Source organism: Heterodontus francisci, chromosome 18, assembly GCF_036365525.1.
Source record: "Heterodontus francisci isolate sHetFra1 chromosome 18, sHetFra1.hap1, whole genome shotgun sequence".
Taxonomy (NCBI): domain Eukaryota; kingdom Metazoa; phylum Chordata; class Chondrichthyes; order Heterodontiformes; family Heterodontidae; genus Heterodontus; species Heterodontus francisci.
The window spans coordinates 26,584,598-26,610,656 of NC_090388.1; the positions used below are offsets into that span (position 1 = coordinate 26,584,598).

The 26,059-nt window shown below is 43.0% G+C and overlaps 1 protein-coding gene across 4 annotated transcripts in view; it reads right to left on the bottom strand.

Moving 5' to 3' along the window:
- Positions 1–26,059, bottom strand: part of lrriq1 (leucine-rich repeats and IQ motif containing 1) — a 213,534-nt gene that overhangs the window by 41,767 nt on the left and 145,708 nt on the right. For all 4 annotated transcript variants that reach the window (XM_068050442.1, XM_068050441.1, XM_068050440.1 and 1 more), the window contains 2 exons: positions 19,348–19,446; positions 6,063–6,192 (listed from right to left, as the gene is read on the bottom strand). In XM_068050442.1, coding sequence (XP_067906543.1) covers positions 6,063–6,192; positions 19,348–19,446 — 229 coding nt within the window. The remainder of the gene's footprint in view (positions 1–6,062; positions 6,193–19,347; positions 19,447–26,059) is intronic.

The window sequence follows — 26,059 nt, forward strand, 5'->3', positions numbered from 1 at the left end:
TCGGAATAAATGAGTTAACAGCACAAATAGAGACAAATGTGTATGATTTAGCCGCGATTATTGAGACGTGGTTGCAGGGAAACCAGGTTTGGGAATTGAATATCCAAGTGTACTCAGTATTTCGGAAGGATAAACAGGAAGGAAAAGGAGGTGGTGTAGCTTTGTTAGTAAAGGAAGTGAGAAATGATATAGACACTGGGGATCAAGACGTAGAATTAGTCTGGGTGGGAATAAGAAATAGTAAGGGAAAGAAGTCCCTGGTGGGAGTAATCTATAGGTCCCCAAACAGTAGTTCCACAGTGGGGCACAGTATAAACCAGGAAATACTGGGGGCTTGTAAGAAAGGTACGGCAATAATCATGGGTGATTTTAATATGCATATAGACGGGATTAATCAAATTGGCAAGGGTAGCCTCGAGAGACAAAAACAAGAAATGCTGGATTCACTCAGCAGGTCTGGCAGCATCTGTGGAAAGAGAAGCAGAGTTAACGTTTCGGGTCAGTGACCCTTCTTCGGAACTGACAAATATTAGAAAAGTCACAGATTATAAACAAGTGAGGTGGGGGTTGGGCAAGAGATAACAAAGGAGAAGGTGCAGATTGGACCAGGCCACATAGCTGACCAAAAGGTCACGGAGCAAAGGCAAACAATATGTTAATGGTGTGTTGAAAGACAAAGCCTCGAGAGAGTTCATTGAATGTATGAGAGATTGTTTTTTGGAGCAACATGTTGTGGAACCAACCAGAGAGCAGGCTATTCTAGATTTGGTATTGTGTAATGAGGTAGGATTAATTAATGACCTCATAGTTAAGAATCCTCTAGGGAAGAGTGATCATAGCATGCTAGAATTTCAAATTCAGTTTGAGGGCGAGAAACTGGAGCCCCACACTAGCGTTCTGAAGTTAAACAAAGGTAATTACATAGGCATGAGGACAGATTTGGCACTAGTGGACTGGGCAGGAAGACTAAAAGGTAGGACAGTTGATGAGCAGTGGCAGATGTTTAAGGAGATATTCAATTCCTCCCAACTAAAATATATTCCAGAGAGGAAGAAAGATTGTAAGAGGGGGGAAAAACATCCATGGCAAAGCAAGGAAGTTAAGGATAATATAAAGACACAAACTAAGGCATACCGTATTGCAAAGGTCAATGGCAGGCTGGAAGATTGGGAAACTTTTAGAGATCAACAAAGGGTTACTAAAAAAGTAATAAAAAGAGCAAAGGTAAATTATGAAAGAAAACTAGTGTAAAATATAAAAACGGATAGCAAAAGCTTCTATATGTATATAAAAGGGAAGAGAGTAGCTAAAGTGAATGTTCGTCCCTTTGAGGATGAGACTGGGGAGTCAATAGAGGGGAACACAGAAATGGCGGAGACACTAAATCAGTATTTTGCCTCAGTTTTCACGGTGGAGGATACTAGTACCATCCCAATAGTAACAGGTAATGCAGAAGTTATAGAAATGGAGGAACCTAGAACAATCATCATCACTAGGGAAAATGTACTGAGCAAACTATTGGGATCGAAGGCAGACATGTCCCCAGGGCCTGCTGGCCTACATCCTGGGGTCTTTTTGGAAGTGGCAGCAGAGATAGTGGATCCATTAGTTATAATATTCCAAAATTCCCTGGATGCGGGAAAGGTTCCAGTGGATTGGAAAAATGCTAATTTAATGCGTTTATTCAAAAAGGGAGGGAGGCAGAAAGTAGGAAACTATAGACCAGTTAGTTTAACATCTGGCGTTAGGAAATTGTTAGAATCCATTATCAAGGAAGTAATAACAGGACATTTAGAAAGTCAAAACGCAATCTATCAGAGTCAGCATGGTTTTATGAAGGGTAAATCGTGTTTGACTAATTTGCTAGAGTTCTTTGAAGATGTAACAAGCAAAGTGGATAATGGGGATCCTGTAGATGTAGCATATCTGGACTTCCAGAAGGCATTTGATAAGGTGCCGCACAAAAGGTTAATACGCAAGCTAAGATCACATGGGGTTAGGGGCAATTTATCAGCTTGGATAGAGGATTGGCTAACCAACAGAAAACAGAGAGTCGGGATAAATGGGTCTTTTTCTGGTTGGCAAGATGTAACTAGTGGGGCAGGGTTCGGTCCTCGAGCCTCAACTATTTACAATCTATATTAATGACGTGGATGCAGGGATAGAAGGTATTATAGCCAAATGACACTAAAATAGGTGGGATAGTAAGTTGCAATAGAGAAATAAGAAATTTACAAATGGATATGGATAGGTTAGGTGAATGGGCCAAAATGTGGCAGATGGAGTTTAACATGGATAAGTGTGAGGTTATCCATTTTGGTTGGAAGAATAGAAAGGCAAATTATAATCTAAATGGAGAGAAACTTCAGAGTGCTTCGGTGCAGAGGGATCTGGGTGTCCTCGTGCATGAATCGCAGAAAACTAGTATGCGGGTACAGCAGATAATAAGGAAGGCAAATGGAATTTTGGCATTTATTGCTAAAGGAATAGAGTATAAAAGTAGGAAAGTGTTGCTGCAACTGTACAAGACATTAGTGAGACCGCACGGGGGTATTGCGTACAGTTTTTGTCCCCTTATTTGAGGAGGGATGTAGTTGCATTGGAGGCAGTTCAGAGGAGGTTCACTATATTGATTCCAGAGTTGAGAGGTTTGTCTTATGAAGATAGATTGAGCAGTTTAGGCCTTTATTCTCTAGAGTTTAGAAGAATGAGAGGAGATTTAATTGAGGTATATAAGATGATTAAGGGGATTGACAAAGTAGGCATAGAGAGGATGTTTCCTCTTGTGGGGAAATCTAGAACAAGAGGTCATAGTTTTAGGATAAGGGGGAGCAGATTTAAAACAGAGATGAGGAGAAATTACTTCTCTCAAAGGGTCGTGTGTCTGTGGAATTCACTACCCCAGAGTGCGGTGGATGCCGGGACATTGAGTAAATTTAAGGAGGAAATAGACACATTTTTAATTAGTAATGGGTTGAAGGGTTATGGAGAACGGGCAGCAAAGTGGAGTTGAGGCCGGGAAGAGATCAGCCATGATCGTATTGAATGGCAGAGCAGGCTTGAGGGGCTGAACTGCCTACTCCTGCTCCTAGTTCCTATGTTCTTACGTAGTAAAACGTCCCAAAGCACTTCACAAGAATTATCCGCCAAAATTTGACCCTGAGCTGCATAAAGAGATAATAGGTACCAAAAAGTTTGGACAAAGAGATAGGCTTTAACGAGCATCTTAAAGGATGAGAGAGAGACAGAAAGGTGGAAGGGTTTCGGGAGGAAATTTCAGAGTTTAAGGCCTACGCAGCTGAATGCATGGCCAGCAACAGCCAGAAAGCCTGAACTGGAGAACAGAGATCTCTCAAAAGGTTGTAAGGCTGGAGGAGATTACAGAAATAGGCAGTAGCAAGACCACGGAGGCATATGAAACCATGATTGAGAATTTTAAATCTGAGACTTTGTCAGACAGGAAGCCAATGTAGGTGAGTGTGCAAAGAGGAGATGGGTGAATGGGATTTGGTGTGAGTTAGGAGGCAAAGCTGTCGATGAGCTGAGGTTTATGGTCTGATTAGTAAGTTTGTGGACGACACAAAGGTTGGTGGAGTTGCGGATAGTGATGAGGATTGTCAGAGGATACAACAGCAGGATATAGATCGGTTGGAGACTTGGGTGGAGAAATGGCAGATGGAGTTTAATCTGGACAAATGTGAGGTAATGCATTTTGGAAGGTCTAATACAAGTGGGAAGTGTACAGTAAATGGCAGAACCCTTAGGAGTATTGACAGGCAGAGAGATCTGGGCATACAGGTCCACAGATCACTGAAAGTGGCAACGCAGGTGGATAAGGTAGTCAAGAAGGCATATGGCATGCTTGCCTTCATCGGTCGGGGTATAGAGTATACAAATTGGCAAGTCATGCTACAGCTGTAGAGAACCTTAGTTAGGCCACACTTGGAATATTGCGTACAATTCTGGTCGCCACACTACCAGAAGGATGTGAAAGCTTTGGAGAGGGTACAGAAGAGGTTTACCAGGATGCTGCCTGGTCTGGAGGGTATTAGCTACGAGGAGAGGTTGGAAAAACTCGGATTGTTTACACTGGAACGACGGAGGTGGAGGGGTGACCTGTTAGGGGTTTACAAAGTTATGAGTGGCATGGACAGAGTGGATAGTCAGAAGCTTTTTCCCAGGGTGGAAGAGTCAGTTACGAGGGGACATAGGTTTAAGGTGCGAGGGGCAAAGTTTAGAGGGGATGTGCGAGGCAAGTTTTGTATACAGAGGGTGGTGAGTGCCTGGATCTTGCTGCCGGGGGAGGTGGTGGAAGCAGGTACGATAGAGACGTTTAAGAGGCATCTTGACAAATACATGAATAGGATGGGAATAGAGGGATACGGACCCCGGAAGTGCAGAAGGTTTTAGTTTAGACAGGCATCATGATCAGTGCAGGCTTGGAGGGCCAAATGACCTGTTCCTGTGCTGTACTGTTCTTTGATAAAGGGGGGAGGCAAGCCAGGAGACCACTGGAATATTTTGTTTCCTTTTTCTTTGCTTGTTTGTTTTTTTCTCTCATTTTCTCTTTTTTTACTTTCCTTTTGGATCGAACCCGTCATTCACACCTCTTCTAGGCACAACCTTTCCTTCTTTACTTGTCTCATTACCAATCCCTTTGGCCTTGCACCATAAAATATTTTGTCATTTAATCTCTCCTGCCTTCCACCCGATCACGGACCTTCCCTTTTATTCTTTTTCCCCCCCTCCACTTGCTCAAAATTTATTACATTTATAACTTTTGCAAATTCTTATGAAAGGCCACAGACCTGAAATTTTTAACTCTGGTCTGAATTTTAAGGAGACGGCTGAAAGCGGGAGGCGACCCTGCTTCGGCAGGCGGCAGGACCCAGGGCGGCATTTTGCCAGCAATGGCTAATTAAGGATGGCAGTCAGCCTCCAAGTGCTGCCTGCCCAATCAGAATCAGCTCATCAGTGTAACCACCAGCGGTGGCCATTGCTGAGACTGCCACTGCAGAGAGAGGGTGTCTCAATGGCCAGTAAGTAGGGTTGGGGGATGCTGGGGCTAGGCAGGCAGGTCCCAGCGATCTGAGAGTGTGAGGGGCGCCGGGTGCTGGCATGCTGTTGCCGTGAGGGCTCCCATTGGCACTGGGGCCCCCTCCGTGGGCCATGGAATGCTCATAAAGGAGGACTCCGCCACAAATCATGAGCCCGCTGGGAGGTCGCCAGGTTTCACCCAGCCATCTCCCCACCTAGTGGCAGGCCCTCCCAACGCGGGCCCTTAATTGGCCACTAAAGTGACTCAGTTGGCCTCCCGGCAGATATCTCAGCTGTCAGTTTTCCTGCCACTGGCAAAATAATATGGCGGTGGGAAGACATCAGACACCACCCTGCCCCACCCTTCACATACTACTTTGCCAGCCTTTCCGCCTCCCAATCCCTCCCCAAAGGGCCTGGAAAATTCCAGCCTCTGTTTCTCTCTCTGCAGATGCTGCCACACTTGCAGAGTATTTCCAGCATTTTCTGTTTTTATTACTGCAATATTCGAGTCTGGAGGTAACAACTCATGAATGTGGATTTCAGAAGAAAACTAGCTAAGGTGGGGAATGGGGTTATGGGGTTAGTGGAGGGGTGTTGTGGGGGGGGGGGGGGGGTGGGTGGTGCGTGGGGAGGGCAATATTTTGGCCTGGAAGACTATAGCTTCTTTTTAAAAACGTGAGTCAAAATGGATGCTGTGGCATAACTAGATCAACAGCGGTTACTTTAAGCAGTCAATTGTAGATGTGCACAATGCTCGCGGGGGTAGATTTTTAACAGGCTACCCTGGAATAGAACTGACATTGTAGATCAGCTGCCCGTTATAGAAATGAATAATCAAGGAATCTTTTTAACAGGTGGCCAACATGCACAGCCAGTTTTATGCTCAAGCGGCAAGTTGAAAATCTATCTCCACTGTGTAGGCTGACAGAATTCAAGCAAGACATGAATTGCTTTGGTTTGTCATCAACTCCATTTACACTGCAAAGTTCACATATCTGCCAAATAAACAAGCTAGTTCTTACTTTTTCATAATTCTGGGATTTGTTTGATCATAATTGACCACCTGCGTGTGAAGCCATTGATAGGTTAGTTCTCTGCTCGCTTGTAGTGTCTCTGTTGAGGTAGTGCCTTGACAAATCAGTTCTTCTGGAGCTGAAGGAAAAAACAGAATAAATGATGACTGGTACTAGGTAGATAAGTAACCTCAGGTCTCAATGCTTTAAGATTTAAAAATCTAAATCCTATTTATCTTTTAATATGTTTCTTTAAGAAGCTAGAGATCATGTGATCCAAAGCATTGCCTACATCCTGACCTCACCCTCATCGTCACTAAAACCCTCATTTATGTCTTTGTCACCTGAAGGATTGATTTCTCCAACATGCTCCTTCCTGCTGTCTCCAACTCCACACTACATAAACTCCAACTCACCCAGAACTCTGGCATTTGTATTCTATGCTGTATTCTTATCATCCCTGTCTTTGACAACACAATTCAGTTAACTCGCCTCCTGATTGTCTCTACTTAGGCTCGTAAATGAAGATTGACAACTTTGCTAATATACTGGGAGGCAATCAGTGCCCTGCCACCTGTAGCCCAAAGTTGGTCATAGGACAACAATACTTCTCATTAAAAATTAATTTGACCAGTTCTGAAGAGTGACCTCGATAAAGGTGCATGGGTTGGCAGCACAGTAAACAGCAAGCAAAATATTGGAAAAAGCAACTGGTTATTGTACAGTAGCCATTCAATTATCAAGATCCCTCCATTATAGCCATTAAGAGATATAGTTAAACAAAAAACACTACCTATCATGGAGAGCTTTACATTAAAATAAAATGACTGCAGTTCATTTTTAAAAGTAAAATTTTCACATGCACAAAAAAACAAAGATAATTAATATAGCTCCAAAATCTCTTATATATCAGGAATTGATTCTTAATCTGCATATATGTAAAATGATATCCTGCAGAACAACAGAGTATATCAAAAAAATCTTTATTAGGCAATCTTTATTATGTTGAGACATTTGATGCTCAGGACTTAGAATAGATCTAAAGACACAAATCTATGATCAAAAGGGGGTGGTTTTTCAAGGATTTCACAACCGTAGCAATGAATGGGGAAAAGGCAGAATCCATATGTGATCAAAGATGATCTTATTCTTATCAGATTTTTTCTTTTGCAAAGCTGCTTTTATTTAAACTGATACTGGTAAACATCCTCTGCATCCTTTCATTCTCAATGATGACTGACTTGTAGCATCTGGCACTGCATGCCTTCAGTGACTGCCCCTCTTTTTTCCAAGCACCTTAGTGACTTTTATTATGAAAACTGAAAAGCCCTATATGTTCAAAACCATCTGCTATCCAAATCTTTGGCATGTATACACACAACAGTGAATTGAATGAACTGTTAATAATTCTCATTCAGCAGTTGAGGATTAAGTCATTGCCATTAGTACTTCAGGTTCCTTTCTCCAAAACTGAAATCTTGTTTGTTAATGCAAACACTCATGGCATAAAACCATACAGTTAACTGAAAGCTAGCTAGACAATTAGTTGACTAAAAGGAAGTCTTGTCATAAAACTTTGCGTTTATTTTCTTCCTATGCTGTGTACTTTGGATCACAAAATGCATTACTGTTGTCAGATTAGTAGTAAGGCTCTCCTCATTTTTCAAGCAGACTACTGGATTTGTGAATATCAGAGTATGTAGAAATAGTATACACAGCCAACAGATTCCTGCACCAGGAATATTTGTGCATGAAGGCTTATCATGCAGATCTCTCAGGGATCTTGTACAATCGGAGGTCACTATCTCTGCAGCAGAAACAATGTCGTGATATTAAAGAATAAAGTCATTCAGAGCTATGTCAGTGACAGTCATTGAGATCAAGACCATCTGCCATTAATTTTCTCAAGAAGGAGAATAATAGACACTCTATGCATTGCTTAGAAATTCCCTACTGAATAAACAAGGCAAGGTCATCTGCAGGTTAAATTTTGTCCGAGGCTTTTTCAAATATTTGCGAAGAGCACCATTACTTATTCTAAGAGATATGCTCCTTTTTTTTGATCTAAGCTCTTTATGTATCTATAAATATAAAAAAAAACTTGAATAAACATGAGGGGCACGTTGATTAACTGGAAACCAGGCTTTAATAAAGACCTTTTACAGTTGAAGATACAATTCCATGAAAATGATTTAGTAAAAGATATTTTAACAATACTGGGTTATCACCTGTGAAAGAGGCGCCAGAGAATTGTAAGCTTAATGTGGCACACTTTAACACTAGCAATTGTTCAAAGTAATGACATTGGGTCCCAGGGTGCAAAGACTGCCTTTTGATTATTCCAAAATTTCACTGCTTATGCCCAACCTGATATTAGCAGGAATAATAATGATTCTTCACTATTTGAGCAATTAGATCAGACTGCATGAGCAATGCATCTTGCAAGAACTTCTTTGGTTTGGGATTGTTAAAAATATCTTGTTAAACTTAGTTAAAGAATATTCTACATTACTAGTAGATTAAGTGCCTCTGTCAAGACAAAAATATCAAATGAATTCTGCCAGCTACTGCTTAAACTACAAATAAAAAGTTACGAAAACATTTCATTCCAATTTTCACAGTTCAACATTTAACAAATGGAGGAGAGGTGAGAAGTTGGACCTAGATTGTTGGTTTGCAGTTAAGTCTTTTCTAATTTGTACATAAAATAATAAAGGTGTCAAGTTAAAATAAATTCCATTTATTTACAACAAATTAAAGTCAGTATGCCTGTGCTTCAGTAATCCATGGATTTTGCTGGCCTCTTATTTTAGCCATTTTCGTGGACTCTGATGTTTGGCATATTTGTGTAACTAAAACAGGAAATCTTGCTCTGATCTGAGGCCATCAAAACACCTGCAGGCAGATTTCCATGTTTATTTTTAACACAGCTTATAAAAGAGTCTAAACATTCTGACACCTCACTGGCAAGTGCAGCAGAAAACTTGCTAAAATTAACAGTTTTCAGTGCAGATCAAAACCTCATCATGCAAAGGGAAAAAGCTGTAGGGCAAAAGTGGACACTGGCAGGTATTTATATTTTCAGTTCTGAAGTAATCCGAACTGCTCTTAAATCTAGAAACAGACGTGAGCAAAATTCCTTTAGGTAGCATTACAATATTTGGTTTTGCTTTGCTTTTTCCTTAATGTAAGAATTACTGGATTTCAAAATTCTAAATCTATGCAACAGATGCAATTAAGATTTTTTTCTCCTAAGGTAATTATTTACAGTAAACAATTCTTTATACTATAACATGAAACTGAAATATCCAGGATGGTCTGAAGGATGCTACCTCCAGCCGAACTCTTCAATCAGCATGCTACTTTTAGTTTTCCAATAAAGATAGTCAATAATAGTTTCTGTTGCTGTTTCAAGCCTCTTCTAGTGTGTACAGCCTACAAAAATATATATTCATGCTCACATAGTAGCGGTGAACTTTACTAACAAGCTGAAGAAAGTGACTTGTTTGCACATCACCCCATATTCGACGATACCCTCTCAGACCAGATTGCCCTGACCAGGACTTCCAGAGATACTCTCAAAATCATAATGGCAGTGAACTCTAGTCATGAAATATGCATGCCAATGGGAGGTCACTGTTCACATGGTGGGAATTCTGGTGCTGTTACAGGGTTTACTGACCAGCAGCAGAGGTTAAGGGGACCTGGGGTGCAGCTGTGGGGTAGGGGTGGTGGTGGTGGGGTGAGTACATTTTAAATATTAACAGAGGTAATTAAAAATACCAAATTGCTTGCCCCAAAAACTATCAAAATCAAGTAGGGTCAAAGCTAAATACCCCAAAATAACCTCAGCTGAAATGCAATTTTCAACTGCAGCCTTGAATTTCACAAAGAAAATATCTGGGGCTCCCATTAAATGTTGACTTCCCTTAGCACAAAATGGTCTAGTCCACAATGCATTTTTAAAACAACTAAAACTCTTGCACAAGTTTTGGCTAATTGTATATTTGCTTAGTTTGCATATATGAGTGATACTTTTGCCTGTTTACAGGGAGAACTTCTTGTTCCAACATCCCACCTGACTGGAAGCTGTTGCATAAAAGCCCCGATTTTAACCCTCTGTCCCCAATGGGAACAGGATGCGTGGGGAATTAAAGCAAAGGCAGCGTAATTACCTGCCCGTTCATACCGCACACCCGCTCGTCACCAATTTAACTCCAGTGTTTTGGGAGGCACCCAAAGACGTTCGCTGCCTCATAAATATGCAAAGATCCAATGATGCAAACAGGATCCTGATATGATTTTAAGTAACAGATGGCTAAGTCTCAACTGGTGGCAGCGCCACCAGAGAAACCAAGCAGCTAACAAGGTCAGTGCCAGAAGAGTCCCAGGAAGGAAGTCTCTCTGAGTTTAAAAAAAAACATCCTCGTAAGCCAGGAGGAGTAGGAGTGCTTATTTGAGTTCCACAAGGAAACCTTGGGTCTCTCCTGCCCCAAGGGTCTGTTCCCTTGTGCTCCTGGCAGTGGCCTCCAGGAACACAAAATCCTGCTCTCAACTGCCAACCATATAGTGATTCCCACCGAGTTCTGACAGGAGTTGGAGCTTGAACATGGTAAGGAGTCACAGGAGTCAAAATCTCTCTGGGTCTCATGCAATGGCCTGATGTGAGCATACTGCTTGTCACTTTCCCTGCACATGTGCCCAAGTTAAAAATTGGGCTGACGTAACAGGAATACCTTGGCTACAGTATTCAATCGGTCCGAATGCTAGATTTCCAAATGATATAATCAAACATGAAACATTACATCAAAAATAAAAGTAAATGAAGCATATTTTATATAAGTAGAACACCAATGTACTAGAAACATTTTTGATAGCTACAATCTTGCTATATCTTACACAAAATATTGCATATGGTGTTGAATTCTAATCCAGGAACCTGTTATGATTGTTGGCCATGCTTTCCATCGTTGATTACCATGCTAAATTATTTCATTCTATTTTGCTTTGTCAACGTGACAATACTGTTTCAGGCCCTGTCGCTAAATGGCTCCCTATCTCTCCCAATTCTGTGCCATCTTGTACACCAAAAACTTATTAACTGACAATGGGCAATTACACTGCCAATTTACTGAATATTACAAACTGTTGGAATAAAGCACTAGTACTTCTGTGGAATGCTTTGCACCATGCACTGCCGTTATGTGGAAACATATTCTTGTGTTAAAACTATTTGTTTTCAACATTATGTAAAGAGGGGAAGAACAGTACTGCCAGCCTTCTTGCAAGGCATTTCAAGAAGGATTATTTTACCATTTTACCCAGAATTTTGTTTCTTATAAAATAATACTGATAATACATAAGAGTCAAAATCTTACTAAAAGCTAAGTAGAACTTCTACAGGCCCCAAGTTGACCACAAGTTTGTCAGTTTACCCAGAATGTACTGCAGAAAGGAAAAGTAATAGTGGGATGATAAAATGCAATGCTGTGAAATCATATTTCTCTACAGCACAAAAGAACATAGCACAGAACTTTTGCTGGCATATTTCATTTGTGAGCAAACTTAAAACTTAGCATTTTTTTAAAAAATAGGGCAAAACTCCTTTTAAATGCTATGTATGATTACCATAATACAAAATGACAATGGCAACGTAATAAACCTACAGGAAATCAGTATTGTAATTTGGTGGATAGGTGCTAAGAAAATTAGGTACACATTTCATTTTAAATTTCATCCTTTAGCAAGTGACAAGGCATTAAAGAAAAAAGAAAATGAACGAAATACTGTGTGCATACACAGCACAACTCCTGCAGTGTTTTACAGTTCTCTGAGAGGCAATGCTGTGAACTAGGCTTGCACTCTGCCAGAAAAGTGGCTTTGACCCATAGAGAGCTCCTTGAGATCACCAATGCCTCAGGCCTTGCTGCTTTCTCCAAGAAGTCTTATGTTTCAAGTATCAGTTTGGATTTCTTCTGGAGATGATTAACGCAAACACAACACAGATTTTTTCCAAGTTATCCAACTCCATGTGTTTATGTTATTCTAGTTCTTTTCTAGATTTTGCTGGCTATATCTACCTGCTTGAAGTCCCTATCATTTTACACCCTAAGAGAGCCATTAAATCCATAGTTTCACAAACTTATACATTTCACTCATTGATTATGCACAACTATGTTATAACCTTCCTCCACAGATGTGAAACGAATTGAAAAGCAGCTTTCATAAACAATTTTTTTCCCATTTCAACACTTTCAACTCTCTATTGTAACTGCTTTAATAATGGTTTTGACAGTTGATGGCCTCCAGTCACATTTTTCAAAATTATTTGTGTTGCATAATCCCAAACTGTCAATTAAAAAAAAACTGGCACAGACATAGCTGTTAGAAGAATTGAAATTAAACAATGACAAATTTAATTGAAAAGTTGGAATTGAGTGCTGCATATATCATATTGTCTTCCCTCCCCACAGCCCCCAAACCCCCATCTTTTGCCCCTTTTCAGGCCCCACTGCTGAATGCCACCAAGCTTCCTTCTGCAGCCTGGAGGGTGGAATAACTTAGACCATGGACTTCTATATAATTGTATTCAATAAAGCAATATGGCCAGCTGACAGGAAATACAATACTGGAAGGGCTGATTTTGACAGATTTTACCTCATACTGGTAAGTGCAATAATACTTTTTATAAATTGAGAACTCTTCTTTTTATGTCTCCTGTAGAAACTAGGAATTTGAACAAAACAAAGCTCTCCATTCTGACTCCCAACATACACACATAAAAGTTATGGAGGTTATGAAAATCATTTAATAGGCAGCAAAAATGTAATGAAATGTACAATCATTCAATATTAAAAGGCCAACATTTTAAAAATATAAGCACTGAAACACGGCCAAAAAACCCATGAGGCTGACATCTGGGACATGGCAGTAACTTAATTTGAATAAGGCAGGCAAGTGCCCATTCCACTAGGGGTGCATTTTGGGCAGATATCTGCTCTATTAGATTGCAAACTGAGGTAGAATATGTTGGTTTTGGGAGGCAGTGGTGCCAGGGAACTCCCACTCCCTGCAACATTTGTTCTGTAGCCCCCTTCATAGAGTGAGACACTTGGAAAAAAACGTCCCTGATTTTTGGAAGGTCCAATGCCAGAACCATTTGCTGAGACCCCCACATCAGCCCCAGATCCACTATTCATTGGGCCGATATGGTTACTTTCAAGAGTATCCTAGCCTGTCCCTGTTGGAAATGTGCAAACTCCAATCCTGCGAGTCCCTGCCCCTTGCCATGCTCCCTTTTACATAATTGACCTTTTGGAGTCAGTATATTTGGATCCACAGAAACTTCCAGGAAAGTTTAGGACCTGGCATAACTGATGCCATTTTAACTCATGATCCTCCTTCCACACTCCTGCTAGAGCTGAGCTGTGAGTACGTAGGAAGCGCCTGGGTTCTTTGCTCCCAATTTGTTTCAATATGATTCTTTGTGCACAATAAACTTATGCAATTTTAATACTCTCATGCTATTTCCAATCTGCACTTTGTTAAGTGTTGGGAATGTTGGCCAAAGGACAAATTTACTACAAGTACTTACAAGCCAAATGTTCCCACTGTACTAACAGAAAGGAAATTACTATTAATAATCTAATGAAATGTTTAATATACTGAAGTTACAAAGCAATGTTTAGGACAGATAAGCATCCAGATAAATGTGACAGTTTTTTAAAAACGCTTTTCACCTGCATCAGGCACAAGCATGGGCAGCAACGTATACCAGGTGAGTGGGATCTAACTGCATCTCATTTTCTTGCTGGTTGCCACAGTCGTCATCCATTTGGAGGAGTGCCCAGAAGTGGTCATTAAGCCTTGTGCCCGGACCTTGAAGATCGGAAAGGAAAGTTGGCAAGGCCGAGCCAGTTTCAAAAAAAGAACAGGTCTAGCAGAAAGACTTGAGGCTGAAGTTGTCACCACCCCTTTCAGGTAAAAGGGTGGTAAAAGGAGGAGTGGAGCCAATCAGGGACCAGAAAGGGGATTTACACATGGAGGCAGAGGACACAGCTGAGTTATTAAATGAATACGTTGCATCTGTCTTTACCAAGGAAGAAGATGCAATCCAGGCAATGATGAAAGAGGAGGGAAGTCAGACACTAGAGGGGTTTAAAATTGATAAAAAGGAAGTATTAGATAGGCTGTCTGTACTTAAAGTCCGAGTGTATCAAGCCTGTGTCCTCAGTACCTTGCTCTATGGCAGCGAGGCCTGGACAACGTATGTCAGCCAAGAGTGACGTCTCAATTCATTCCATCTTCGCTGCCTCCGGAGAATACTTGGCATCAGGTGGCAGGACCGTATCTCCAACACAGAAGTCCTCGAGGCGGCCAACATCCCCAGCTTGTACACACTACAGAGTCAGCGGCGCTTGAGATGGCTTGGCCATGTGAGCCGCATGGAAGATGGCAGGATCCCCAAAGACACATTGTACAGCGAGCTCGCCACTGGTATCAGACCCACCGGTCGTCCATGTCTCCGCTCTAAAGACGTCTGCAAACGCGACATGAAGTCCTGTGACATTGATCACAAGTCGTGGGAGTCAGTTGCCAGCGTTCGCCAGAGCTGGCGGGCAGCCATAAAGACGGGGCTAAAATGTGGCGAGTCGAAGAGACTTAGTAGTTGGCAGGAAAAAAGACAGAGGCGCAAGGGGAGAGCCAACTGTGCAACAGCCCCGACAAACAAATTTATCTGCAGCACCTGTGGAAGAGCCTGTCACTCTAGAATTGGCCTTTATAGCCACTCCAGGCGCTGCTTCACAAACCACTGACCACCTCCAGGCGCGTATCCATTGTCTCTCGAGATAAGGAGGCCCAAAAGAAAAGACTTAAAGTGGATAAAGCACCAGGACCGGATGAGATGCATCCAAGGATACTGAGGGAAGTGAGAGTGGAAATCACAGAGGCACTGGCCATAATTTTTCAGTCTTCCTTAGACTTGGGGGTTGTGCCAGAGGACTGGAGAATTGCAAACGTTACACCCTTGTTCAAAAAAGGGTATAAAGATAAGCCCAGCAACTACAGGCCAGTCAGTTTAATAACAAAATCAATAGTCACATGGACAAATGCGAGTTAATTAAGGAAAGACAGCATGGATTTCTTCAGGGAAAATCATGTTTAACTAACTTGCTGGAGTTTTTTGAGGAGGTAACAGAGAGGGTTGATGAGGACAATGCTGTTGATGTAGTGTACATGAACTTTCAAAAGGTGTTTGATATAGTGCCACACAACAGACTTGTGCGCAAACTTGTAGTTCATGGAATAAAAGGGACGGTAACAACATGGATACAAAATTGGCTGAGTGACAGGTAACAAAGAATAGTGGTTAATGGATGTTTTTGGGCTGGAGGAAGGGTTGTAGTGGAGTTCCCCAGGAATCAGTGTTGGGACCCTTGCTTTTCCTGATATACATTAATGGTCTAGACCTTGGTGTACAGGGCACAATTTCAAAGTTTGCCGATGATACGAAAGCATTGTGAACTGTGAGGAGGATAGTGTAGATCTTCAAAAGGACATAGAGAAGTTGGTGGAATGGGCAGACAGGTGGCAGAGAAATGTGAAATGATTCATTTTGGTAGGAAAATCATGGAGAGATAATATAAAATAAAGGGTACAATTCTAAAGGGGGTCCAGGAGCAGAGGGACCTAGGTGTATATGTGCATAAGTCATTGGCGGTGGCAGAACAGGTTGAGAGCGGTTAATAAAGCATACAGTATCCTGGGCTTTATTAATAGGGGCACAGAGTACATGAGAAAGAAAGTTATGTTCAATTTGTATAAGACACTAGTTTGGCCTCAGCTGGAGTATTGCGTCCAGTTCTGGGCACCGCACTTTAGGAAAGACGTGAGGCCGTTGGACAGAGTACAGAAAAGATTCAAGAGAATGGTTCCAAGGATGAGGAATTTCAGTTATGAAGATATAATAGAGAAGTTAGGACTTTTTTCCTTGGAGAAGAGAAGACTGAGAGGTAATTTGATAGAGGTATTCAAAATCATGAGAGGTCTGAACAGAGTAGATAGAGAGAAACTGTTCTCACTTGAAAGGATCGAGAACGAGAGGGCACAGATTTAAAGCATTTGGTGAGAGAAGCAAATGTGACATGAGGAAAAACTTTTTCATGCAGCGAGTGGTTAAGGTTTGGAATGCGCTGCCTGAGAACGTGGTAGATGCAGGTTCAATTGAAGCATTCAAAAGGGAATTAGACAGTTATATGAAAAGGAAGAACATGCTGGGCTATGGGGAGAAGGCAGGGGTACTGAGGGAATTGCTTTTTCAGAGAGTCAGTGCAGACATGATGAGCCAAATGGCCTCCTTCTGCACTGTAACGGTTCTATGATTCTGTGAAATGCAAATGGCCCTGAAGTTGGCTTCTCAGGCCTGCATCACCATCTAGAATTTGGCTCCAATTTTAAGCATGAGACACTGCCAAGAGGTGGATCTGCCTCGAGTGTGCATCAGGGCATAAAGCTAAAGACCAAAACCTGCAAATACTGGGGGAGGGGGTTAGCGGAGGAAGGGTTAGGTCAATCAAGAGAAGTGGTGGACTTCCCCTGACTTGCGTCCAATTTGGGGGAAAAAATGGAAGGTCATAGTTTACAGTTTCATTAATATCAAAACGGAACAGACAATATTTTGCAACTGGCAAACATTGGTATATATTTATGCATGAAGAGAACAATTACGTTTCAAGCACAGGGTGTTTCCAGATTCATACTAATGCACTGATTTTTAAAAAAATAAATCCTTTATTGTTTGTAGCTAACAATAATGAGAAGAACAATGGTTCAACTTTGGTGAAAATTGCAAACTAAAATGAGCCATTACTTTTTAAAAACATGTAATACAGTAGATGGATGGTTCCCTTGTGTCTCATTTATGAAATAACTCAGCGTCTAATCAGGGGAGGATGTTTCAGAGCTTTCTCAAAATCATTTCAATCATTTGAGCAGGCCGCTTGAATAGATGAAGTATTTTGAGCATGCTAACTTTTGAAACAAAAAATAAAATGTGATGAGGAAATATCCATAAATGGTTTGTCCAAAACATTGTGAAAAAATTGTTATTGAGGGGAGACACAGCCCCAATATTAATGAGGAGGAGGAAAGACGCAGGGAAGGCCAGAATTGTCTGAAGAATTTGGCAAGGCTGGGGACGAGGAGTTTCAGCTGATCTTAACGGCAAGGCCGCTTTAACATATTGCAGGTCCGCCTGCTGCTCATCAGCTGGCTACAAACAATAAAGGATTTATTAAAAAAAAATCAATGCACTAGTCGGTGGGAACACAAGCAGCAGGAGGCCGTAGCCAGGGAGCCTTCGGGACTGTTCCTGGTACTGGGAAGAGATCATTAACTCCAGGCAGTGACTGGACAGGCTGGTTGGAGGGGGGGGGGGGGGGGGAAGGGGTTGGGGCAGGGGAGAAGGTCAGAGATTGAGGCCTAGGGAGGCCGAGGACATCTTTGAGCAGCTTGGTGGTGGGGGTGGGTAACAATCCTGCTTCAGAAGGAGTGCTAAAAGAGTCACTTACCTTGGGGAGCCAGTAGCTCCCGCATCAGATCAGCTGTCGGGAATCTCACAGATCAGGCACCTCCCTCATGCTATTAAATTTAAGTTGCAGCACAAATGATGCCATCAGGTTATGACTTTGACATAATAATTAGGTCCTCACCTGCCTTTTGCAGGGGTCTTTTTCATGGCCTGATCTCTGTACTTTAAAATTTAAAGAAATAGGAATGGGTTGGGTACCGGATACTGTTAGTTTTGCCACCTTCAACCCTCTATCCCCATCAATGAGGGGGTTGGGTTGGGGGTGGGGGTTAAAATTGAGACCATCAGTTCACATAGGTACACACAAATAACAGACATTTCTGTGCATGCCTATTTGATAAAAGAGTTCAATGTGAAATGAGGGGAAGACATTTGAATCAATTTGCTTAGGTAATGGCAAGTGTCCTCAGTACCTTGCTCTATGGCAGCGAGGCCTGGACAACGTATGCCAGCTAAGAGCGACGTCTCAATTCATTCCAACTTCGCTGCCTCCGGAGAATACTTGGCATCAGGTGGCAGGACCGTATCTCCAACACAGAAGTCCTCGAGGCGGCCAACATCCCCAGCTTATACACACTACTGAGTCAGCGGCGCTTGAGATGGCTTGGCCATGTGAGCCGCATGGAAGATGGCAGGATCCGCAAAGACACATTATACAGCGAGCTCGCCACTGGTATCAGACCCACCGGCCGTCCATGTCTCCGCTTTAAAGACGTCTGCAAACGCAACATGAAGTCCTGTGACATTGATCACAAGTCGTGGGAGTCAGTTGCCAGCATTCGCCAGAGCTGGCGGGCAGCCATAAAGGCGGGGCTAAAGTGTGGCGAGTCGAAGAGACTTAGCAGTTGGCAGGAAAAAAGACAGAGGCGCAAGGGGAGAGCCAACTGTGTAACAGCCCCGACAAACAAATTTTTCTGCAACACCTGTGGAAGAGCCTGTCACTCTAGAATTGGCCTTTATAGCCACTCCAGGCGCTGCTCCACACACCACTGACCACCTCCAGGCGCTTACCCATTGTCTCTCGAGATAAGGAGGCCAAAGAAGAATGGAAATGTAACATTGGTACAAAAGGGAATACTCTGCCTAAACTCAGATTAAGGCGGACTGTTTCTCCATTGTACCTGATAGTGTGGATACAAAATCGGAGAAGTATCCTTCGAAGTAAGATTACAAATCTTAGTGAGCACAAAATTCACTCCTAAATATTGAAAAATAATAAAAAAGCAAAATTACAACCAATCATGTGTTTTCAATTTTTGGAGGTAACACATCAGTATTCTGAATAAATATTTAAAATGGGGAGTGCTTTACATGTCCTGAGATTATTGATAGTCTGAATTGGATTTGTAAAAGGTAAGCAGATGCATGTCTGAGAATTACCAAAAGTTTTTGTATCATTCCCACAACGACCAGTGTTTTTTATAAAACATTATATAAAAGACAATGGAGTATAAATGTGTCTTCATTGGTAGTGCAAAAAGAGGTGTTGTCGCATCAAATGCCGATTAAATGCCGACAGACATCAATGGAACTGAATATTGGGCGGGGAGTACAGCAGGGCGTCTATGCAATTTACTCCATTTTGCATTATCGCCCGAGGCTAATTTATAACACATTAGACACCAACAAGGACAAAAACAAATAAATGCTTGACCTGAAACATGTCTCTCAAAACACTGGCATTACATTGTTGGCCCAGCTTACCTCTAAAATATTCCACACGTTCACATACTTTCTTCTTTAGCTTCACAGGAGCACATTTATTTTTCTTATTCTTGAACAAGGCCAGTCGTACAACTGGATCTAGGGCAATGATAGAGGAGAAAATAATCAGATTCACAACTTTAACATGACTGAACGATTCTCATGACAGGGAATTAATAACTTCCTGAAGGCCCATAAGTATAAGGTGGTTCACTGAAGTTGAAAATCACATCTACAAGAACAATTAAAACAGAAGGGCCCTGATTTCCAACACAACTTTAAGCATATAATCACAAGGGCCTACTCCAACACTTTTTCATATTGTAAACAGTCACAAACATCGTTCTCTTCTCACATCCCATCTTTTGTACGATCAGCAACTATTCCCATCACTCCTTTCCTCAATTCACAGACCACACTTTGTTTGACATTCATCATCTCCCCATCCTCATTCCATCTTGCTTCTTCTTCACCTTGAAAAACATGCCCTAAATGCACAAGCCCTACAAATCTCCAACCACCCACTTAACAGCCACTGATCGACTCACAATTTTAAAGCAATGAAGTGGACGTGTATGGAGGCATGGGGGACACAAAATTGGGACAGGAAATGTCGGACAGGAAGTCTGACATTGTGACATCCCATCACAATTTTGTCCATGGTGGCAATTATGGCGGGTGGAGGTCCGATGATGATGCAGTGGACAAGTAATTGAGACAGTTAAAAGTCCAATTGAAAGCGATTTTGTGCAGCAGATGCAATTTTATAAACGGCACACGGGTCTCACAGGGCTTCAGAGACTCGCCTCCCCTTCCAGCCAGTCATCGTAAGGCAACCATTGAGGGCCTGGAAGAGCCACAAAGAGAAAGCTGAGCTTAGCGCATCAGGAGTGAGGGCAAGGTTGGCTGTGCTGCCGGGGGAGGGGGGTGGGGCAATACAAGGAGGGAACAGGCAAGTGGCACCTGAGCAAGGATCACAAGTGGGGACATCAAGAGGGGGACACTGGCAGGGAAGGACTGCCTTTCAGGAAAAGGCCACTTATCATGGGCCTCATTCACCCAGGTTTCAGGGACTCCATCGAAGACAAGGTGCACAAAAGCGGAAGGGAGGGCCAGACACCTGCAGCAGCACCGCAATGGCCTGTGCACCCACAGGAGGGTCGTCAGCTGCCTCTGGATGGGGTAGAAGGGCGAAGAGGAGAGAGCGCCACCCGTGCCACGTTCAGGAAGACAGGCGACTATGTACACTCCGCACAGATCCAAACAGTCAAGCGGAGAGGATTCGGGGCCATCGCTGGACTCCCCCATGTGCAGGGGTGATTGACTGCATGCATGTGGCAATCAAAGCACTCATGGAGCAGCTTGTTGCCTTCTTCAACAGAAAGGGATTCCACTCCCTCAATGTGCAACTAGTCCATGATCACAACAAGAGCTTCTTCTAGGAGTGCACTCGCTTTCCTGGCAGCTACCATGGCTCCTTCATCCTCCCCCAGTCCAGGCTGCCTTGGTACTTCACTCCATCTGCCAAAGTGCGTGGATGGATCCAAGGGGACAAGGGAAATCCTTTGAAGAGATGGCTACTGGCCCCAGACTGAGACACAGAAGTGAAACAATCAAAGCCATCTGCTCAGCAGGCCAACCACTGAAAAGGCCATTGGGTTTCTGAAGTTACGAGTCTGGTGCCTGGATCGGTCAGGTGGTGCCTTCCAATACCCTCCTGCAAGGGTCTCTGTCATTGTGATGGTCTTCTGTGCTCTCCACAATGTGGCCCTCCAGAGAGGCGTGGACCTTGAGAACAATGAGGTCCTGAAAGGAGACAGCTCATCAGGAAAGGAGCAAGAGATAAGAAAGAAGAGGGGGCAGAGTGGAATAACACTGAACAGAGAAGTGGCCTAGCTGCACGATGAGGTGGCCTTGTCCTGCCTCCCAGCTCTCCCTCATGGCCTCCAGCATTAGATCCAGGTCAGCATTGATGAAGCAAGGGTCTGTCCTGCCCCTAGTGCCAGGCCTCCAGCTCCCCTGTGGCATCGCACTTCCCTCTAGTGCTGTGGAAGGCAGATCTCTCCCTCAGGAGAGCCAGCAGCCTTACTTATGGCTGCCTTAGAAGTCTACATGAGCCCCACACTTGATCTGACCCACTGCCATTTTCAATCCCAATGGCTCTGTGGACAGGAAACCTGCCTCCATACCAATTAAGGGCTTACCCATTAGAAAATAATAATCTGAATCAGTTTCCCATGGGAGGCGGATTTCTGACCCAAAACCAGACCTGGCTCTTGTTTCCTGACTCCATAATGAAAATCCAGCCCTATACTTCTGCTGGACGAGCCAGCGGATAATGCCAGGGAGAGGACAAAGTCAGAGGGGAGGAGTTCCTGATATTATAGTTGTTATGGTCAGGTGAGGAGGGTTCAAAGGGCATCCCTTTTTTCCCACTCCCTGTTTGACCACAACAAGTTTAATTCTTTCTTAAAGTGGATGTACTGGCCAATTCAGTAGGTGTTTGAATACTTACTTGCTATGATCATAACAAGAACCAATCAGACAGGTTTTCTTAAGTTTAACAAAGAAAGAGGTTATCCTTATTGTACCTAAGACAAACTAATGAAAATAATAAACTATGCACCAACTTCCACTCACACATGCACACTAGAGGTTTACACACACACAAATAGATTACAGAGTCGGGAAGTGTAGATTGGTTGAGTTAGAGTCCATAGAAAAAAGGGGTATAAGAGTCGGTGGCGCTTAGTGATTCGGCTGGCTTCTAGCTGAATTTGATGGTCCTGAGGCTTTTAGTTTGAAGAGCTAGATGACTAGCTCGGTGGGTCTCTTGGAGACAGCGGATGATTTCCTCCAACGGGGTTTCTGATTGTAGCTGGAGTATGCAAAGGTGGTCAGTCAACAATCTGAGTTCGAAGCATGTAGGCTGAAATGGAGAGAGAGAGAGAGAAGGGGACCCCCACTTTGGGTCTGCTCGTGTCAGAGTCCAGCAACTTCTCCTCTACTGCAGAGGAAACACCAGCTTAAAACCACAGATGGGGAGGGGCTTGTCACATGGCAGTCACTCAGTGATTCAAACATAGCAGTTAGCAGTATTTCTTTTCTTGCTAAAAAGAACAGGTCGTTCCCTTAAACTTCCTGGGTCTTGGTTCTTGCTGGGAAATGAGCAAACATTTCGTCTCCCTCACAGGCCTTGCAATGTAGTAAATAGTGTTGCAATTTAGGTGGCCATCCTAAGCTGCTAGCAAAATCTTTTTCTTTCATCTGTTCTTTTTAAAATTTCTTCAAAAAAATATGAAGTTGGATCTCCTGTCAATGAATTAAAGAAAATTATCATTCAACAAAGCAAGTTGGCATGACATTGTCCTTACTCAAGAAGAGCAAAAAGCCTGTAGGTTAATGGCCCGAGCAGAGCCATGAGCTCTGGGTAAGACAAGGCTGGCAGCTTCCTTGTGTACGGCATCTACATATTACTTGTAACCTTTCATTCATCTCAGAAAATATTCAGAAATCTTAACAGCTTCATGCTGCACATTCTTAACTCTGTGATCTAAGGAGGAATTTTAACCTCAAGAATTTGAATTGGGTGGAAGGTTAAAGTGTTGATAACTTGAATCCCCCAGCCAAAGCCCACCTCCAACTGGCCCACTTCCAATTTTAATGGAGGTGAGAAGGTGGATGGGTAACCAACCCACTCCAAGGAGACGGGTTAGCACTTTAAATATTGTGATGTGGTTTAAAGCCTCGAAGAACCCGGCAGCTAAACACAGGCAAGGTCTGCTGGATTCAGATGAGTGCCTCTTCACTTACCTGCTGGATCCAACTTGCCTACCTGGGCAACCACCCACAATCGAGCATATCCCCACCCACCTGTCCCCATCTGATCTCTGCCTGACCTTCCCTGTGTGGCCTCTAACCTCTACCCCTCCCCCCCGCCCCCCCACCCCAAGACCTCCAACTTCCCAGTTTCCCTGCTTCAAGGCCACTGGCCTGCCACTGTCCCCTGCCCCCCCAGGCCTTCAATGTCTTCCCCCCAGGCCTATGAATCTCCCACCACCACCCTAGGCCTCTGACCTCTTGGAGTAGAACTTGAACCCACAATCTTCCAGCTGAGAGGTGAGCATGGTACCACTGAGCCATGGCTGACACCAGTGATAAGTGTGGAAAATGACATGTAGGTGGAAGTTAAAGGGATGGGGCAATAAAGGAGATTGATATAATAAGGCGACAGAAGTCCTAAAATGCTTTGGAAAGGCGCAACATACTGAATCCATTAGCAGCTCTTGCCAAGACTGCATGCTAGCTGCAGATACTTTTTTTACCAAGTGTACCAAGGACTGCATATATAGCTGGTACCATCAAAACAGGTGTGGCCAATTGGGATTCAGATCATAATGACACATTTTATTTCTTGCAGTGAGACCAAAAACAGGGCACTTTCTGAATGCGGTGCACAGAAGAAGCATAGAACATGATGGTTAATCAGGCATGGCTTGTATAGTAAAATAAATTCCCAAGCAAGAATATTCAGGATTCATTTTCCTTAGTTTTTCCTGACTACATCATATGAACTTAAGAAACCATTAATGTGCTATTTTGAAGTTTATGATTCCATCTTTGAAGCTTTATTTTTGTTGATAATTTCTTACGTTTCCACCCTTCTTACTCAGAAAGCAGAATGGTGCCAAAATAATGACATATAATGGATGCTGTCAATGGGCAGACAGCCAAAAGGCATATTTGAGTGACATGGAAAGAAACTCCTTGCCAGCTAATTTTTTCCCTCCCTTTCCTGAATATTCAGAGACTGATGAAAGTGAGCCTCATGGGGCACATCAAGTAAGTTTGAGATACAATGCTGAAACTCTATTGGGCTATCTTGGAATGTATCCATCAATTTGATATCTGGTCTTATGTAAACTTTTTTTTGCATTTTCATCAATTTTCTCTCCTTTCCTCCTGAAGTCATTGCCTCTGTGGGATACAGTTCTATGGGCACTGATAACACATCATTTAGAATGTTGCTCAAGCTGCCATTATTTATGTGTGAGCCCAGTGAGTGTTGACAGGTTATTGAAATAAAGGGATATCACAACTGAGCTGGGTCTTGCCTCACCTGATATCTCTGCACACTCATTTCCGCCAAGGACCAATGGATAGCGTCAGAAGGAGGAAACCTAGGAAATGTTTCCCTCCTTCATCCTGGGGTATTTAAATCAAATGTAATGCTTCTAGCATGACATAAATTTGGGTGTGCCCATTTAAACGAGAGATCAGACTGTGAGTTGGAGAAGGAGTTAAAAGTGGTGAATCATAGTGAGGTCAAGATTACACTTGCAGAGAAATGACACTGTTCAGCATCTGCATTTGGTCTTCCGAATGTACAGGAGGTCATACTGTGCATGGCAATTACAATATACTACATTACAGGAAGGACACAAAAATTGCAAATTATGTAGAAAGAATGTTTAAGACCTTGGACAGTGATACCGGAAGAGGTGAAAGGAAGTGCCAGAAAGACAAGTGAAAGTTAGGGTGGTGGAAAAATGAACAAGGGTATCATGGAGGAAATGGTCTCACTGTAAAGAGGAAAGGGATGAGGAGAAAAATTCTTGGTCATGAGATCATGTTATAGATAACAGAAGATGTTACTGTGAACACAGTAGCTGGTGGGTCTGTTCAGTGAGGACGCTCAGTGAGGACAAGGGAGATTCAGATGTTGTGAGAGGAAGATAGGCCGGGATTTTGTTGAGCTCCTGATGCTGGGCTCCATGGCGGGTGCGGGGGGAGGCTGGTGGTGGCTGAAAGATCGGATCAGCAATGGGACCCAACTTAAAAATTGAAATAAAGGATGTGAATAAATTAACATACCATTCCCCGTGATCATTCCGGCTGTCCGCGATCTTCTATATGAAGGCTGGCACTTGCGCCTTCACTTTCTCGTCCAGGGAAAGCTGGCTCCACAGAGGCGGGGAAGGGGGGAATTTAGGACTTTTACTGTAGTGGGGGAGAGGGGGGGGGGGATGGGGCCAACTCTGCATTTCTAGTGTGTCGGGGGAAGGGATAACCTCTGCACTTTGTGCAGTTGGTGGGAGGAAGAGGTCAACTTTTCAATATAAGTGTTCTGGTTGTGGAGGGGAACGTGGCTAACATTTCTTTTCTGTGTGTCACACATTTATGTACAGTGCAGAGGCAGCTGACACCCTTGCCGGGTTGGGAGGGGAACTGCCCTGCTTACGCGCTAGATCGCGACTGCATGGCGGCATGCAGTCCGCCTTTTTTTTCCCCGCCATCGGAAGCAATGGCAAGAGAATAAAATTTATCCCATAGGATGAGCAGAAACATGAGAAATGAGAAGGGCACAATCAAGGGTCTAAATAATCACTGTCAAGGGGAAATCTCATTACAAGAAAAGCACCTTTCAGAAGCTTTGGTGTGGGAATTGGAATCATCGGGACGCTTACAATGGAGATAAAGTAGAAGAAAGAGTTTTTACAAGAAGCTGTGTGGTTTAGGTAGCTTTGGGAGTTAGTGGACTTGTAATTGATGCCTGAGGAAAGAACATGGCCTAAAATGGAAATCTAGATTTTGTTTGTTTCTGACTGTTTTATGCTTGTAAATTGGATATACCTGTCAGGAAATTAGGTACAATTCTGTTTCTAAACACCATTTCCTCTGGCCAAGCGAAGTGCCTTGAAATAGGCCAGTT